Raw genomic sequence first — 15999 nt, 5'->3', positions numbered from 1 at the left:
AAATGCTCCTGGCATACAGTCTGGAATAACGTAAGAAGAATTATTAGTACCCGGTTAAAGCGGAAGTGAAGCCTCTTCTTCACTTCCGTTTCCGTCTCACATCACGCACATTTATCATTATATAAATAAAAATCATCTAAGCATATTTAGCTTACTGCTTAGCAGAAATTAAAAATTTTAAATATTTTCTTGAACGGAAATGCCAGTTTCCATTACTCGCCGTTCAGGAGCTGTAGTTCCAGACTCTATATAGCATTAGCATTCAGAGATTGTGGAATAGTTGTCTGGCTACATGAGACTAGTTTGTAGTTGTTTTGTTTCTGAGTCCCTGTATCCTGTGGTCCCATCTTTTCCCATCTCTGTCCGGGGGCCGGGGGCGGTCCACACCAATGCAACTCCTTGAAAATAGCCGATCTACATGCTCACAACGCCTCGCAGCGCGAGGCGTTGTGAGCATGTAGATCTGCTATTTTCACATTGCATTGGTGTGGACTGGCCTTAAAACAGTTTTGCTGCCTGGCTTAAGAGGCTGTGTCCACCAAGGCATTTCTTTCCTGAGCGCAGCTTATGTTTTTAATTGTTTACAATGTTGAGTGCCGCGTTTTTTTGGAAACCCAGCAACATGACTCGGTGCACGTGTGTCATTTCTATCTGCTTGCCGAGAGTTCAAATATTTTCAACTCTTTATTTTTCTACTTTTATTATTATTATTATTTTTGGGTGGAGCGGCTTGTGTTTTCAGCTGGGAAGAAGAAATGCTTTGGTTTGACACACAGCCTAAGAACATGGCCTCTCCTGAGAGATTCTGTTATCTAGCACTGTCAACAGGAAATGCCCAAGTAATACAAAATGTATTGCTTAGCCCTCTTCTCCTCCCTTGCTCTTATTATCTCACTCTCTGACACACGCACGCACGCACACACACACACACACACACACACACACACACACACACACACACACACCTTTGTCAATAGTCGTAGATGCAGTCTTTATTTGGTACAGCACATGGCAACGGTCCAAGATTGACCTCTGGCTCGCTGCCCCGGTGTGAAATACATTGTCAGCGAAACACTTTGTCTTAAACTCTGTTGCGACAGGAAAATCAAAAGTTACAGAAGCATGCTCATGATGTGAAGGCCGTTGGCCTCTTGGGGGGCATTTAATCGTACGTGCTCGACTGGAGCTCTTCACTGGAAGAGGGCCAGCTTTGTGTCCGGGTAGCTCAGTCAGTAGAGCTCTCGCCTTTTCGACCACCAGGTCATGGGTTCGATCCCGGGCACCGCCAACCTTGCGTATGAGTAGCACGGCTTGGGTGCGGCAAGTGGTGCGGTAAGTACTGGGAGCTGATGGTAGGTGTGGTGCTCCACCTCAGCAAACCATCTCCCAGGGCTATAGTGCCTTGTGAAACGGGGGGGATTAGCCTTGTTCCTAGCCTTACTCATCTGCAAAGAGAAAGCCCTGGTCACGACCTAAAGCAGAGTGTGCGGGCGAGAAGAGGCAGCACTTCCGTTGTACGTATTTCCCTCGGAAACTATCTTTTTCGACCCATCACAACACTCGTGTCATTCACGGAGAATGTAAACAGATTTGTAAAAGCCTCAGTGTCATTTCCTCGACCTGCTTACTTAGTTGCTCACAGTGTCCACCGCTTGCAGTGAATCTCTACCTGTATCGTAAAGCAGGAAGAATTCAGAGGAAAGAGGATAGTGCTTAAAGGGATAGTTCATTCCCAAAATTACTTTTTTCTTTCTTTCTATTGATTACTGACCCCATGGAGACTGTTTTTGTCGCATCCCTAAGCCAATAATTTGAAGAGACTCTTTTGTGGTTTTCCATAGGGAACAAAGCAGGCTCTTTGTGTCTCCATAGGGAACCACTGCTGGTCATCAAAGTATTGGCTTAGTAATGCGAAATAAAGAAAGAAAAGAAAACACAGTACATGTCCATGAATTCAAGTCTCCCTGGGGTGAGTAATGGCTCATTTTGGGGGTGAACTATCCCTTTAAAAACAGAGCTTGTTAGTAGCCTGCAAGATCAGCCCGAGGGAACGTCTGTGTTTCTGTCTCTAATAGTTTTCCTCTGCTGCTGCTCTCTCTCTCTGGGTTATCTGAGCCTCTTGTGATCCATTCTGTCTGGTTAAAAGTCTTTAACTCTCAAATACCTGGAACGCGCCCGAGTCGCGTTAAATTTGAACAACTTTAACCATTAGTTTATGCTTTAACTATTGAAAAATAGCAGATATACAAGCTCACAGCGTGGCACCGAGTGCCGCGCTGCGAGATGGTAGATCTGCTATTTTTGAAAAATCGTGAAAATGTGTGCAAGTCTTTGAATATCTTTGACCCGATCTTTGACCCGACTTCTAAATCCTTCCTCTAAATCAGCTGTTCTCAAAGTTTTTCATGTCAAGGACCCCCAAAATCACATTATGTCGGCCGCAAACCCTTATCTCAATGTGCACACATTTTCAAGATTTTTCAAAAATAGCAGATCTACAAGCTCGCAGCGCGGCACTCGGTGCCGCGCTGTGAGCTTGTATATCTGCTATTTTCCAATAGTTAAAGCATTCAATAATTGTAGGCCTAAATGGGATAAGTGCATCTGAAGTGCAGGTCTGCTCAAGGCTCCCTCGGGGGGAGTCGTGTTGTTTCGGTTGCACTCTCTGAAATATGCCTTTTTAACACTATTACCCAAATGCAATCATTTATGTTGGCTTTTCCCTTTGCTCCGCTCTCCCTGTGATCTCATTGGTGGATGATGTTGATGGAATCTTCCTCCGCAGGTCTGGGCACCCAATCAATGTTTTTTTTAACCACTTAAACCCTAAATCCTTTTTCCCCCTCTATACAAAAATCTCCTCGCCAAAAGAATCTACAAGCTCACAATTCGGCACAACATGATGCATTGTGAGCTTGTAGAGCTGCAACAGAATGTTGGCCCTACCCAGATTAGGGATGCTAGGGTTCCTGTGGTTAAATAGTCAAATGAAATCTGTGCCTTTGCAATCTTACTAATCATGTTCCGGGTGCTCTCTGTTTCTCCTCTTATCCACTCTTCCCCCTTCCTATCTCGTCTGTCTAATCCCCCGTCCCCCTCCTCTAACCCCGTCCCGTCCTTTCCCCCCCATCCATCCCTGGGTGTGTTCTCTAGTGGTTGCCCCTGGGCCGGGCCTGGGCCCCGTTCCCATGTCCCAGTTCGGGACCATCTCGCGGCAGATCTCGCGGCACAACTCCTCGAACTCCTCCGTCTCCATGGTCTCGGCCACGGGCACCTACCGGCGGGCGCCGTCGGTCACCTCCCAGTACTCCTTGCAGCAGCAGCAGCAGCAGCTTCAGCTTCAGCAGCAGCAGCAGCTTCAGCAACAGCAGCTACAGCAGCTACAGCAGCAGCAGCCTCACATTAACGGAGGCACTCCGGGCTATGGTCAGAACTCAAGTAAGACTAATAACTCCCCCCTTTTCAAGCCCTTGTTTAGGTAGCTCTCCCCTAGCCTGGCATTGGCCATACTGGTTACGTGGATTCACTCACACGTTGTTCATCCACCGCATAATCAGTCTGGCGATGCCAGGCTAGCTCTCCACCACACCAACGTCGGCGGCGGTAAGTGTTGGAAAGCGCCTCTTTTTTTATTGCCATCATCAGGTCGCAAGTTACTATGAAAAGCTCCACCAGCTGTCCGTCCCTCCGTCTGTCCCTCTGTCTGTCCGTTGCGTCACGTCACACTTTTGCCCCTACTCTTATCCCTGCCATTCCCTGGCACCGTTAGCCCTATCGATGCCAAACTTTGCACACACACTCATTGGCTGCCAAACCACAACCTCCACCCCTCATTTCTCACATGGCCCTCTTCTAGCGCCACCATGAAGCCGATTCTGGCAACACATATTTTTGCACACTGCTCCTACAGATTTTGCCCTAAAATCACACAAAGCAGTACACAGAATCTCTAAAGTCATGTCATTAACATGGATCTGTCCCATTTCCCATATTCCCTCCTGATTGGCTACCATTGCCTTCTAAAGTTTGCTTATGTGACCTAAAGGTCGCTTATCTCCCGATTAGGGAGTCTTACTGGTATATATTTGTTTGTGGGCTTTTATGCCTTTATCGATAGGACAGTAGACTGACAGGAAATGGGGAGAGAGATGGTGGCGTGACACGCAGCGAAGGTTGTCGGGATCGGGACTCGAACCCGCAACATGCCGTCAGGCATCAGAGCCTATGTGGTATGAGCCTGGACCATTAGGCCAGCGGGCACCCCAGAAAGCGCCTCTTGCCCTGAAAATCTGCTGTCGAATGGCCGATAGCGTCGGGTCGCAAGTTGTAGGGAAGCGTCGAAAGCTGACAGATGTCGGATAACTGCGCCATAGTCGCCGTCTGTCGGCTCTCAGGTGCATTCAGCAACTTTTTATCACGTCTTCCAACCGACTGATCTCCCAACTTCATCCTAGTCTGTAGTCATCTGTTTTGTGGAGAGCTACCTTTACATTCATTAATAAGTATGAGGTTCATACCAGGCTTTCGTGCACCTGGTGCTGTCACCACCCATCAAGAAAAGTCACTTAATGTCCAACAGTAGATGACACTGACAAATCTCAGGGCTTCAGGCAACATAGCCGGCAGAACAGAAGTTTGCAACCAAGGTCGAGCTTGAATTTCTTGACTGAATTATTGACTTTCTGCTTTTCAGTGAAAGTCTGGAAGAAGTGCAGCCTAAGGCTTTTTTGCTTCGTCTGACGACGGGATGTCTTTAGTATTGATGTGTAACGCCTCGTCCTTGGATCCCCACCAGATAATGACACAGACAGCCGATATCTGTTTATGATAGACGTGGACTTGGCAGCTTTTTGGCCTCACCTAAAAGCATACTTTGAAGGCGATTAGGAAGAGTGGGCACTAAGGAAAAGTGTTTAATGTAAAGTAAACCTGATTAGAACATGATTGAACATTTGATAATTAAAGACCTAATATTTCTGCAATGGCTATGATGCACCGTGCATGTCACATCATGTATACTTTGCATGACTTAAGACCATTTTTCAAATATTTTATCTTAAACATTTTTGGACAAAATAGTACATTTTACATTGAGGTGCCCACTCTTCATTAGTGTCCACTCTTCTTGCATCCATTTGACGTATCCCTCCACGCACGCACGCACTCACTGACTGATTTCAGTCTCTGGGATTCCATAGAAGCCAGCATGTCCTCCATGGAAGCATGTTGCGCAGCGAAAATGGACGATCTTATATTATATTACTAAAACCTAATTTGACTAAAAATAAATTTACATATTGTTTTCTAGGAAACAGCGCAAGAGTGTGGGGCTCCTTTCACACTGTTTCACAATCATATAACTTATGGCAGGATTTAATTTTTACTTTAATCCACAGATGCCTAACTCCGCCTGTCTGATTAGATTGGGTCTGGTTGGAAAATACTAGTCTCTAAACTGTAGTACTTTAGCTCCACAAGGTAACCCGCATCCCAAGGTGTCCACTCCACTGACTCAATTTAAGCATCATTTTTTTTGTGGGGGGTGGGGGGGATTATTTTTGGGTTCTTCTGTCCTGTGTGACCTTGCTTAGACTTGACTGTAGTGTAGAAATAGTATAATACTGTCTGTAACAGGTCTGCTCCTCAACACATCATCTGTGTTCTAAACTTGGAGGTGGCGTTGGAACCTCCTGGGGAAACCTGTGCCTGTTTTAAGATTTTAAAACGGTGTCACACTGACAACACTGTGACATTTTAAATGGAAGGAAACATAATGGAAGGCAATTAACTCATGGACCTGTGCATGCATCGTCAACCTGAATTATATTAGTCCGGCTGTCCCTGAGGTGGGGTATGAAATTTGGTATATTTATATTTGGTTTTGAGGTAAGGTTTAGGCATATTTTCTGTGAGGTTAGGGTTTATTCGACACACCGAAGAAAGAGGGAGTCCCATTATTGACACGTACTTGAATGTCAGCAACAGGGTTCAAAGGCATTCGAGTGGCCATGCACAGGGATTTGGGGATTAGGCTGACAGAGGTATTGTGCAGAACGTAGTCATTTAGTTTGGACTGGTTCAAGAGTGGGTTAAACGGGTGCAACAAGTCTGAGTTGAATCAACACTCCCAAAGGTTTTTGCTGTGTGAGAACGAGGACAAATCCCACGCAGCGGTTAATCCCCCCCGCACCGGGTTCATCCTCCAAATCTCTGTGACCCCGGCGCAGATACCATGAGGAAATCCCGTCACGGTCACAACAAGCGTCACTCCAACTTTTCCGCAGCAGCAGCACAGTGTCACCGCCAGCGCACGGCACGCGTGGTCTAATCTCACCGTGTCACTCCTGTTCACGTTGCACTGACTGTCTGGGTGTGGTGGTGGGTGTGTCTAATCTCACAGCGCTGGGATTACGTGTGGGTTTATGCCTTTTCCCCCGTCTTTTGTCTTCTCTGTCGGTGTTGTTTGCTTGGTATCGGTGAAGCACTCTTTTTTTTTTTACCCATTCAGAACGGGTACACATTATTGTGTATCATTATTTTATGCTTTAACTATTGAAAAATAGCAGATATACAAGCTCACAGCGCGGCACTCGGTGCTGCGCTGCGAGCTTGTAGATCTGCTAAAAAAATTGTGAACATTAGAATTTTGACCCGATTCCATAAGTGTCTTTTGAATCCTTCTAAGATTTTTTGAAAAACCTATGTTTCTATGTCAGCAATCTGGCTAGCCATTGTCAAAGAAAAGGTCCTTTTCACTTAAATGGAGCTCAGTTAGTCTGTTCTTGAGAGTGGTTCTCTCAGCTTTTCATGTGAAGGACCCCCAAAATGATATGTATTTGGCCACGGACCCGCATCTCAAAATATTTAGTTCCAGGGACCACCCAGAAGCAAAATTTGAGTTACAAACGTTTGCTTTGAAAATACATATATTCAAAGATTTGCCCATATTTTCACAACTTTTTCACAAAAAAAATAGCAGATCTACAAGCTCACAGCGCGGCACTCGATGCCGCGCTGTGAGCTTGCATATCTGCTATTTTTCACTGGTTAAAACATTCAATAATTCTAGGCCTAAATGGGTTAAGGAGCAGGTCACCCAACAAATTACTTAATTTTACATTAATTACACACGCCATGACGCCTTGAATTCATGGAGATTTCTATTGTTTTTGCCGAATTCCCGAGCCAATCATTTGATGACCGAGGGAAAGATGCTTATGTCTCCGGCAGGATAACTCTGCAAGTCTCCTACTCCGCCCGGTCATCAAATTATTGGCTCAGGAATATGACAATAAAATAAATCTCCATGAAAGGCTTCATGATGGAAGTCATTTTTTTTGGGTGAACCTTAGCTTTAACAGTCTCCTATCCATTCTCGGTGACTGATTGATTGTCTTGTATCCTCCTCCTTTCCCCAATGTCATCCTCCTTTCCTCTACCTTTCACTCTTCCGCTCCCATCCTTTCTGTCCTCTCTCTCTCTCTCTCTCTCTCTCTCTCCTTCTCCCCCTCTCTCTCCCTCCTCTCCGTGCTGGCTTTCAGTGTCTATCGCCCCCCCTCCTCCACCCATGGCTCAGCTGACTCCACAGATCCCACTGACTGGCTTTGTGGCCAGGATGCAGGAGAGCAGTAAGTTCAGAGAGAGAGAGCCCCAGACAACCATCCATCGACCTCCTCATCCACTGCCTTATGTCCAACTAATCTCTCCGTCTGTCTGTCTCCTGAACACGTCTGCATGCACCGTGGCTTGTTGTTGCCCTTCTCTTCCTTTTGTCTTGACTAGAGCAGTGGTTCTCAACCTTTTCAGGCTGTGACCCCCAAAATAATCATATTTTAACTGGGGACCCCCCACCCTGACGAGCACTAAGAGTTGAAGCTTTACATTTTGTATAACACGGTTCTATTGTGAAAATAGCAGATCTAAATGCTCACAACGCCTCGCAACACCAGGTGTTGTGAACCACTGGTCTAGACAAAGTGGTTCCCAGACTGGGGGATCAGGACCCCGCCAAATCATTTCACGGGGTCCCCAGATGATTAGCTTAATGTAACAGTACAACATTATTTTCTCACTCAACACAGGGTATCTGTACATTTTAAAGTTACAATTTAATTATTTTTAAAACCTTTTTGATTCCAAATTGGCCAAATATCTCGTAAGAAAGAGGCGTTGTGAGCTTGTAGTTTGGCTATTTTCACAATGTTTATCTGTGGATCCGAGTCAAACTAAATGTAATACCTGTAAATCCAAGTGCTTGTCAGTTGTCAGGGTGCGGGTGGCGGTACCCAGTTCAAATATTATTTTGGGGTGTTGTGGCCTGAAAGGTTTAGGAACCCTTGGTCTAGACTAGACTGTCTCACCCTCATCATCAATGCGTTACTAACATACAATCATCAAAGACGGTATTTTGTTTGTAAAAGGTATCTGACGGGTTCAATCATCATCGCCATAGAAAGAGTGCGAGGGAAATTCAGTTGTCATAACAGCAGCACGGCAGAAAAAGCAGGACAAGATACAGATAGGGGTAAAGAGATGCATCTAAGCTTCCAGAATATAATTCATACTACATAAAAAGAGGATACCTAAAAAAATGAATAAAGGATATTTACTGTCCTCTCTCTTAGTTCTTTTCGCTTAGTTTTAGGTGTACAGTAAGTGACCTTAAAATGATTGTTTGGGGATGTATTTATCTGTATTGAGAGTATACACTTGTAGTATTCTAGATTTGAGTGTAAGGTGAAGGACTACTGTAGGTGTGGACAAAAACATTGTGGGCGTAATTCCAGGGAACGGGAGACTCTGCTGCCCCCTGTTGGCATTTTGCGATACCAACAGATATATTGCAATAGCAATGCAATCTTTACTGACGGTTTTGAGTTGTGTTCTATGTTTGAAACATTTATGAGATGATGCCGATAATCTGACTAAACCATGACAACGTAATTGAGTTAAATGAAGTGATTTTTTCTCTGTCTCACTGCATTTACTAACTAACATGAGCCAGCATAGAGTAAATATCATTGTTGGGTTGAAACCTTGTCTAAAACCGTTTTGTATTTATAATTTTAAAAATGATTTAAAACAGTGAAAATAGCTGATCTACAACCTTGTAGATCAGCTATGTTCTCTAGTTTTGTGCGACTGTCTTGTATGATGAAGCAGGGCTTCACTTTACGGGGGGGGGGGGGGGAACATATAAATTTGAAACTTGGACAAGGTTTCTGCCCGATAGTGACGATATGAAACAATGTATGTGTGTGTATGCGTGAGTACAACTTCACCGTCAAATCAGTAGGGATTTAACAGTATAAAACACTTGAGAAGCTTTATGCCCAAATATCCAGAGGAACTTGAAACACGGAGACAAGATGCAAGCATGTTCATCACAAATTACGTTTTTTTGCATGACCCCCCTCTGTTTACGATTATTATGCATGATTCTTTTGCCGTCTTATTAAACCAAATCACGCTTCTTGGCATGGAGCATGCCATGCATATACGTGCACAGACCAGGCCCTGTAGCGTTATTCCTGATTATGACTCTCTCTGGTCCCATTGACCATATTCACACAGTGACATCATACTTGAGATGACATAAGAGCATAATGTTAAAAAGGACGACTTCAGCCATTTTCAACATCTCTTCATGTACTAATAATAATATGGCACCATTTTTGACTGCTCAGTCTCATAGGAAGAAACTCGGTCAGAAACTCGCCTACCAGTGACATCATTGACGGATCTTGAGCAATTAGCCCTTCACTAAGCCCCTCCCAAAAAAGCTTGCCAAGCTTGCCAAGGATTGCCAAGGCAATCCTTGGCAAGCAGGAAGTTATTCTAAGATAGCATTGGCTAAAAGCTTTTTTAGTAGGGGCTTAGTGAAGGGCTAATTATATGAAGACAGGTTGAAAATGGGGCGAAGGCGTCCTTTAATGTCTCTGTGTAAATACGGTCGATTCTGAGCCATGTTCACCCATAATCTCACTCTCTCTCTCTCTTTGTTCGCCGCTCTCTTTCCAACAGTCGCAGACACACCCACCCCGCCCCCCCCTCCCCCTCCGGACGACCTGCCCCTGTTTGACGACTCCCCGCCCCCTCCGCCCCCCCCTCCCGTGGACTACGGGGAGGGGGAGGAGGACGAAGAGGAGGTGGACGACGTGGACGCCGCCGTGGTGCACTACAACGACCCCTACGCCGACGGAGACCCCATGTGGGCACCCAAGAACTACATCGAGAAAGGTGCGTGCGCTCGAAAAGGAGCAAAAAACATTAACCACTTAAGTCCTATATATTATGGTATATAAAGGTAGGGTGTGATGTAATGTGTTTGAGCTTGTAGATCTGGCATTTTTTTACCCTCACTACATATTTATGTTGCAGATTCGACTTGTTCATAGATTCCATCAGTGTTGGATTCATGTTAATGTGTATTTTCAGACTGTTAACCACTTAAACCCTCAATACTTAGAAAAGCTGTACTTGATCTGCTCTATAATGCATTATAAACAGACTTATAATGCATTTTAATCTGCTTGTATTACTGTATAAGTATAGTTATAGGAACTCATAAATACCATTAATACTTAAAAACAATGATCATAGCACATTATATAACCCATGTTAATTCTCATAGTTGTAAGATGTTATGATGCTTCATAATATAATGCATTGTAGTTACTGTTAAAATGCATTATAATACGGTCATTACAATTCACTATAAACTGTAATTTGTTGCTTTAACAGATTATGGACAGTTATTCTAGTTGACCATAAGTCATTATAGAATGTTTTTAATGTGCTATGAGTCTTGTTATAAATCATTATAAGCATTAATAAGTTCTTATAACTATAATTATAGTGTTATACGCAGATTATAATACATTATAAGTATGTTTATAATGCATCATAGACATAGGAAGTGTGCAGCCATGGACCACACATTTGAGACAAAATGGAGCAAATTTAATTGAAATTGAACTTGGACCAGAGTGTTGCCTAAACCAGTGGTTCTCAACCTTTGGGTCGGGACCCCCAGAGGGGTCCCCAAATAATTTTGGGGGGGTCCCCAGATGATTAACTTAATGTGCAACACTGTTTTCTCACTCAACAGTAAACAAACCAACATAAAGTTTTAAGTGTATATCACATTTCTAAAATGACAATTTAATTACTTACTTAATACCTCTGAAATGACGCGTTGCGAGGCAGGTTGATCTATCGAGTGCTGATCATTTCCGGTTGTCATTGTCATCTGCCGTCGCCATAGCGTTGCTTAAATTCGCTATTATTTTGGCGGTCGCGGCCTGAAAAGGTTGAGAACCACTGGCCTAAACGTTAGCTACCTTCTCCTTTTCCTCCAGTGGTCGCCATCTACGACTACAGCAAGGACAAGGACGACGAGCTGTCGTTCATGGAGGGCGCCATCATCTACATCATCAAGAAGAACGACGACGGGTGGTACGAGGGCGTCAGCGGCGGCACCACCGGCCTCTTCCCGGGCAACTACGTGGAGTCCATCATGCACTACGCCGACTGAAGAGTCACCGCTTATTTATTCAGTCATATCTCGTCGCCCCCGCAAAGAGACAACGGACGAACTTGACAGCAGAACGGGCTCCGTAAGACGCATGAGCCGTACAGTATGTGCTTTGTTTATTTCGATATGACGGAATGTTCTTCTTCCCCCTCGTCGATAAATGCAGATAAATGGAAAATAAATATATATGTATTTAGTTTATTTTTGGTGTTATATTGAAGGGCGGGTGGGTGGGGGGGAACGTATATGAAAATGTGTAAAAGCCCCCGAGTCATAATGTTTGTCGTGTGACGGGAGCATAAATTAGGTATAAAAGAATTAAAGGTTTTTAAAAAGATTGGACTGCCCCCTCTTGCTCACGTTGGTTTTGCAGTCTTTGGGGACTTTTCCAAAGAGATGGTTTGGCACAAACTGAAGGATGTACGTACATTAACTGCTCTTCCTGCCCGCACAATGGTTCTTCATAGAGCATTCTTCCAATCAAGCCATTTCCTTAAAAGAGTTGTTCATTCCCAAAATGACATTTTTTTTTTATCGATTACTCACCCCATGGAGACTTGAGTTCAATAATATATTTGTTTTTTTGTTTTTGTCGCATTCCTAAGACAATAATTTGATTAGAATAATTTTGCCTGGGCCTACAAAGATTATACAAAGAGCCAAGTATTGGCTTCAGAATGCGAAGAAGCAAAAGAATATTGAGTAATTGATAGAAAAAAGTCATTTTGGGGGTGAACTACTCCTTCAATAGGCTCTATGCACATCAGCCATATTGGAACAAGATTGGGCTTCTTCCTTACCTCCTTGATGATTCTAACGAAGGCTCTGTTCCACTTGGTGTAGCAGCAGTGTTTTCTTTTTTTTTATTGCATGGACCCCCATAACTCTGAGAGTGTACAAATGGAACCAAATGGACCTGTAGGTTCCATGTGTACACTCTCAGAATGGATCTGTAGGTTCCATGTGTACACTCTCAGAATGGATCTGTAGGTTCCATGTGTACACTCTCAGAATTACACACCGGCCATTTGGAACCCCCATAAGGAACCATGAGGGTCCCTGGGCCACAAATTTGAGACGGAATTGAGAAAACTGAATTGAAATGGAATTGAGATGAGTGTTTCCAGTGAGCCCACATGCAAGAATATCAATACTCTTTACTCTGTTTTGACTTGGAATGGAACAGAACGTCAGTAGAGCATCGCAGCGGAAGTGGTTTACGGGTCCCACCAAAACATCTCCCATTCATTTCCCCCATAGACTTTTACAAAAATATTTATAACAATTATGTTAAGCCCAATCTGGGAACCCATCGTCAAAGAAGAAAGGGCGACACCTATCGGTCTGTGTCTCTTCCGTAGCGTTCTCTGAGGCTGTCTCGAGAGATTATGTTAAGCCTAGAACCAAGCCATCCAGGATGGCAGTGAATCATGACCATAAAACCTTTGATCCTATATGAAAACACATTTTAATATTTAATTATTTGATTTACATTTAATAAATACCCTTTGTTTAGCGATTTTCAAAATGATCTTTTCATAGAAACAAAGGTTTCATAGAAAGTCTATGAGGAAATGAACGGGAGATTTTTCAGTGGGACCACTAAACCATGCCCACTGCGATGCTTTAATGGCATTATTGGTAACACCTGTGAAGGAAGAGTCCCAATTCCTCCCCAATATGGGTGCTCGAGCCATAGAGCCCTTTCCATGTGAATATACAGTATCAGCTTTGATGGAACGAATGAAATTGAAATGTCCTCCTCGCTTGGAGGAAGCAACATGATCAAATCAATGATGTATTATTCACCTTCAGTGAAAGTGTTATTGTTTAGTTGTAAATAATATAATAATGTGAGCTGCAGCCAATTGGGTAGTGTAAATTCAATGAATGTCGATTATTATACTGTTTTTTTCTTAAGCCGTCTGATACATTTTTTCCCTGGTTTAGGATTATTCTGTCTTCTATTCTCTGATCAAAGTGTTAATCACAATGGTGCCATTCTGTCCGACTCGTCACCCCGATCTAATTTGGCCCTCCTGTTCAAGAAACTAACTAACCACATTGTCTTCTCCGTATATTCAGGGGTCATCGCCATGCTGGCTTGTGGTGGACATTAATAGTCAAAATTCCATTTTTGCCACAGACATACAAAATGAATGGACAATGCTATTAACAGAAACACATAAAGAGCTAGCCCTGAATGCTCATACAGGTCTGTAACTCTGAGGTCTGTACAAATGGAACGGGTCCATTTGGTTCCATTTGTACACTCTCAGAGTTAAGCAAATGAAACATTTGTGAACCACAAGAACTAATTGGACTCCTAATGTGTCATATTAAATGTGTTATACATATTCTTAAGAAAACCTGGAGACTTGACATTCAGTAATTGAGTCTTGGGATCAAAATAAGAAACATTATAATGGCGTCTAAAAAACTGTGTACGCATTGATGACCACTGCATATATTGTATATCAAATGTTCCTGAAGCAGTTTGCTCCTGGAATTCAAGTCTTGGCATCATTACAGCATGCATAACTCTAAAAAAAAAAAAAAAGGATGTATTGGGTTACGTTTAAAATGCTTCCATTTATGTTGTAAATGTACACACCATCTAGGTTATTTTATTGTTGAAATCACTGAATTTGTTTAGACTCCAGAGGTCATTTTGTTAGACTGTTTTGTTTTCTATAAGCGCTGATTTTTGTATTAAAATATTTGAAGTCATTGAAATTTGAAAGGTTCTTCCAACTAATCACAGCTACATTATAGAGTATAGCATTTTGATTCATAATTTAAAACTTCTTGACAATAGAACACATTCCAGTTTTGGACCATTTCAGCCCAATCTCATTTAGTTTGTGTCATCACTGTTAATTTTTTTTTCCTTCTTTTTTTTTTACTAATGCAAAGCAAAATGTGTAGATAAAAAGTAGGATAAATCGGTAAAGCACCACGATTATAATAAAGAATGGATATTTCTGCTGATGGGCAGAAACCTTGTTATTTTATTTTTTTGTAAATGAAAGTCCTACTTCTATCATACAAGAGTGTCGCACAGAGGTTTATATTGAAAATGATAACAAAGGAATGGTTTTGGCGTGCAAGGTTTCCACCCCACAGCAATGATATGCAGTGTTGCCGGATACAAGAAGAGTGGGCACTAAGGAAATTGTCTATTTTATCCAAAATGTTAAATAAAATATTTGAAAAATAGTCTGAAGTAAAGTATACATGATGAACATGCACGGTACATCATTATCAGATACTGTATAAATTTACCCGATGATTGATTGGATTGTAGCAATTTGTTGCAATTGGCGAATGTTCAAGCATGTTCTTTACTCAAGACTTTTTTTTTTTTTTTTCAATATTTCATTTTTTTACATTTTGGGGGAAATAGACAATTTTACAACAAGGTGCTCAGTTCTCCATAGTGCCCACTCCTCCTGTTACAGTATTGCCAGACCCACATAATAACACTGCCGTTAATACACTTCAGACATCAGTGGAGACCAATATGACAACTATTATACCTCTACACAGTCATCACCCAGAAGGAAAACAAGTTTCTTCTGTATTTTTCCCCCCACAACTGACAACTGTCATCTTTTTTAACTGTAGGGCATCAGTTTCATAACTCAGGTCTTTGAAGTCAAAGCAATGCTGTGTTTTATTCGTTCACCTTTCTGACTTTAAGACCCAGCCTTAAGTCACAGTAAACAACAGGATTTTTTTGACTTGAGGGTTTCTTTTCTAATGCAAGTGGAAAATAGACGTATTTCATCTGACTCCTTAACACGTAGGCTACTGTAACAGATCTCACTCTGATGTGTTTCTCCTTGAATCATTTAACATGCATTCATTGATGTTTTACATTGCAGGATATTACGGCTTAATGCCTTGATAATTCTGTCTGTTTGCTTTAGTATATATATCAAACAAAAACCAAGTGTTCCGGCTTCAGTTGTTGAATCTTTATCTCTCTGCCCTTAATTTGTATATATAATATGTTAATTGAGAAATTAATGTACAGTCTTTTATAATAAACAATTCTACTATGTAGCAGTTTGCCTGAGCGTGGTCATTGGGCATCAGAACTCAAACAGAGAGGTACCTTTGTAATAAGGCCATTTATTTAATCATTTATTCCTCCTAATTTAGTTGTTGCTAGTTCCACTATGTGTATAGTGGCGGTCACTGCTGACACCTACTGGTCTTAGGAGGCATGTAAGTAGTTCCCAATTTTGTTTTAGCTCAAGAGCCAAACCAGAAATTAGACATTTGCCAAATTAGTGAAAATAGCAGATCTACAAGCTTACGCGTTGCTTTGTGCCATGTTGTAAGCTGGTAGATCTGCTATTTTCACTAGTTTTACTTTTTTTTTTTACATTTATTTCGATCTTTTCATTTTATTTATGAAATACTTTGTTGGAATTGTTTTTAATTCAAATAAAGTT

General features: G+C 42.3%; 1 protein-coding gene across 6 annotated transcripts in view; it reads left to right on the top strand.

Moving 5' to 3' along the window:
- LOC308307058 (abl interactor 1-like) overlaps positions 1 to 11744 on the top strand; it is a 110654-nt gene extending 98910 nt beyond the window's left edge. For 2 of the 6 annotated variants that reach the window (XM_080752167.1, XM_080752165.1), the window contains 4 exons: positions 3154 to 3438; positions 7542 to 7628; positions 10024 to 10239; positions 11361 to 11744. In XM_080752167.1, coding sequence (XP_080608293.1) covers positions 3154 to 3438; positions 7542 to 7628; positions 10024 to 10239; positions 11361 to 11536 — 764 coding nt within the window. In that variant the 3' untranslated portion in view covers positions 11537 to 11744. The remainder of the gene's footprint in view (positions 1 to 3153; positions 3439 to 7541; positions 7629 to 10023; positions 10240 to 11360) is intronic. The other 4 variants (XM_080752170.1, XM_080752168.1, XM_080752166.1 and 1 more) reach the window with 3 other exon arrangements.
- The last annotated feature ends 4255 nt before the right edge of the window (positions 11745 to 15999 follow it).

This window comes from Nannobrachium achirus, assembly GCF_963921795.1.
Source record: "Nannobrachium achirus genome assembly, chromosome: 21".
Taxonomy (NCBI): domain Eukaryota; kingdom Metazoa; phylum Chordata; class Actinopteri; order Myctophiformes; family Myctophidae; genus Nannobrachium; species Nannobrachium achirus.
This window is presented reverse-complemented; position numbering and strand designations above follow the sequence as displayed.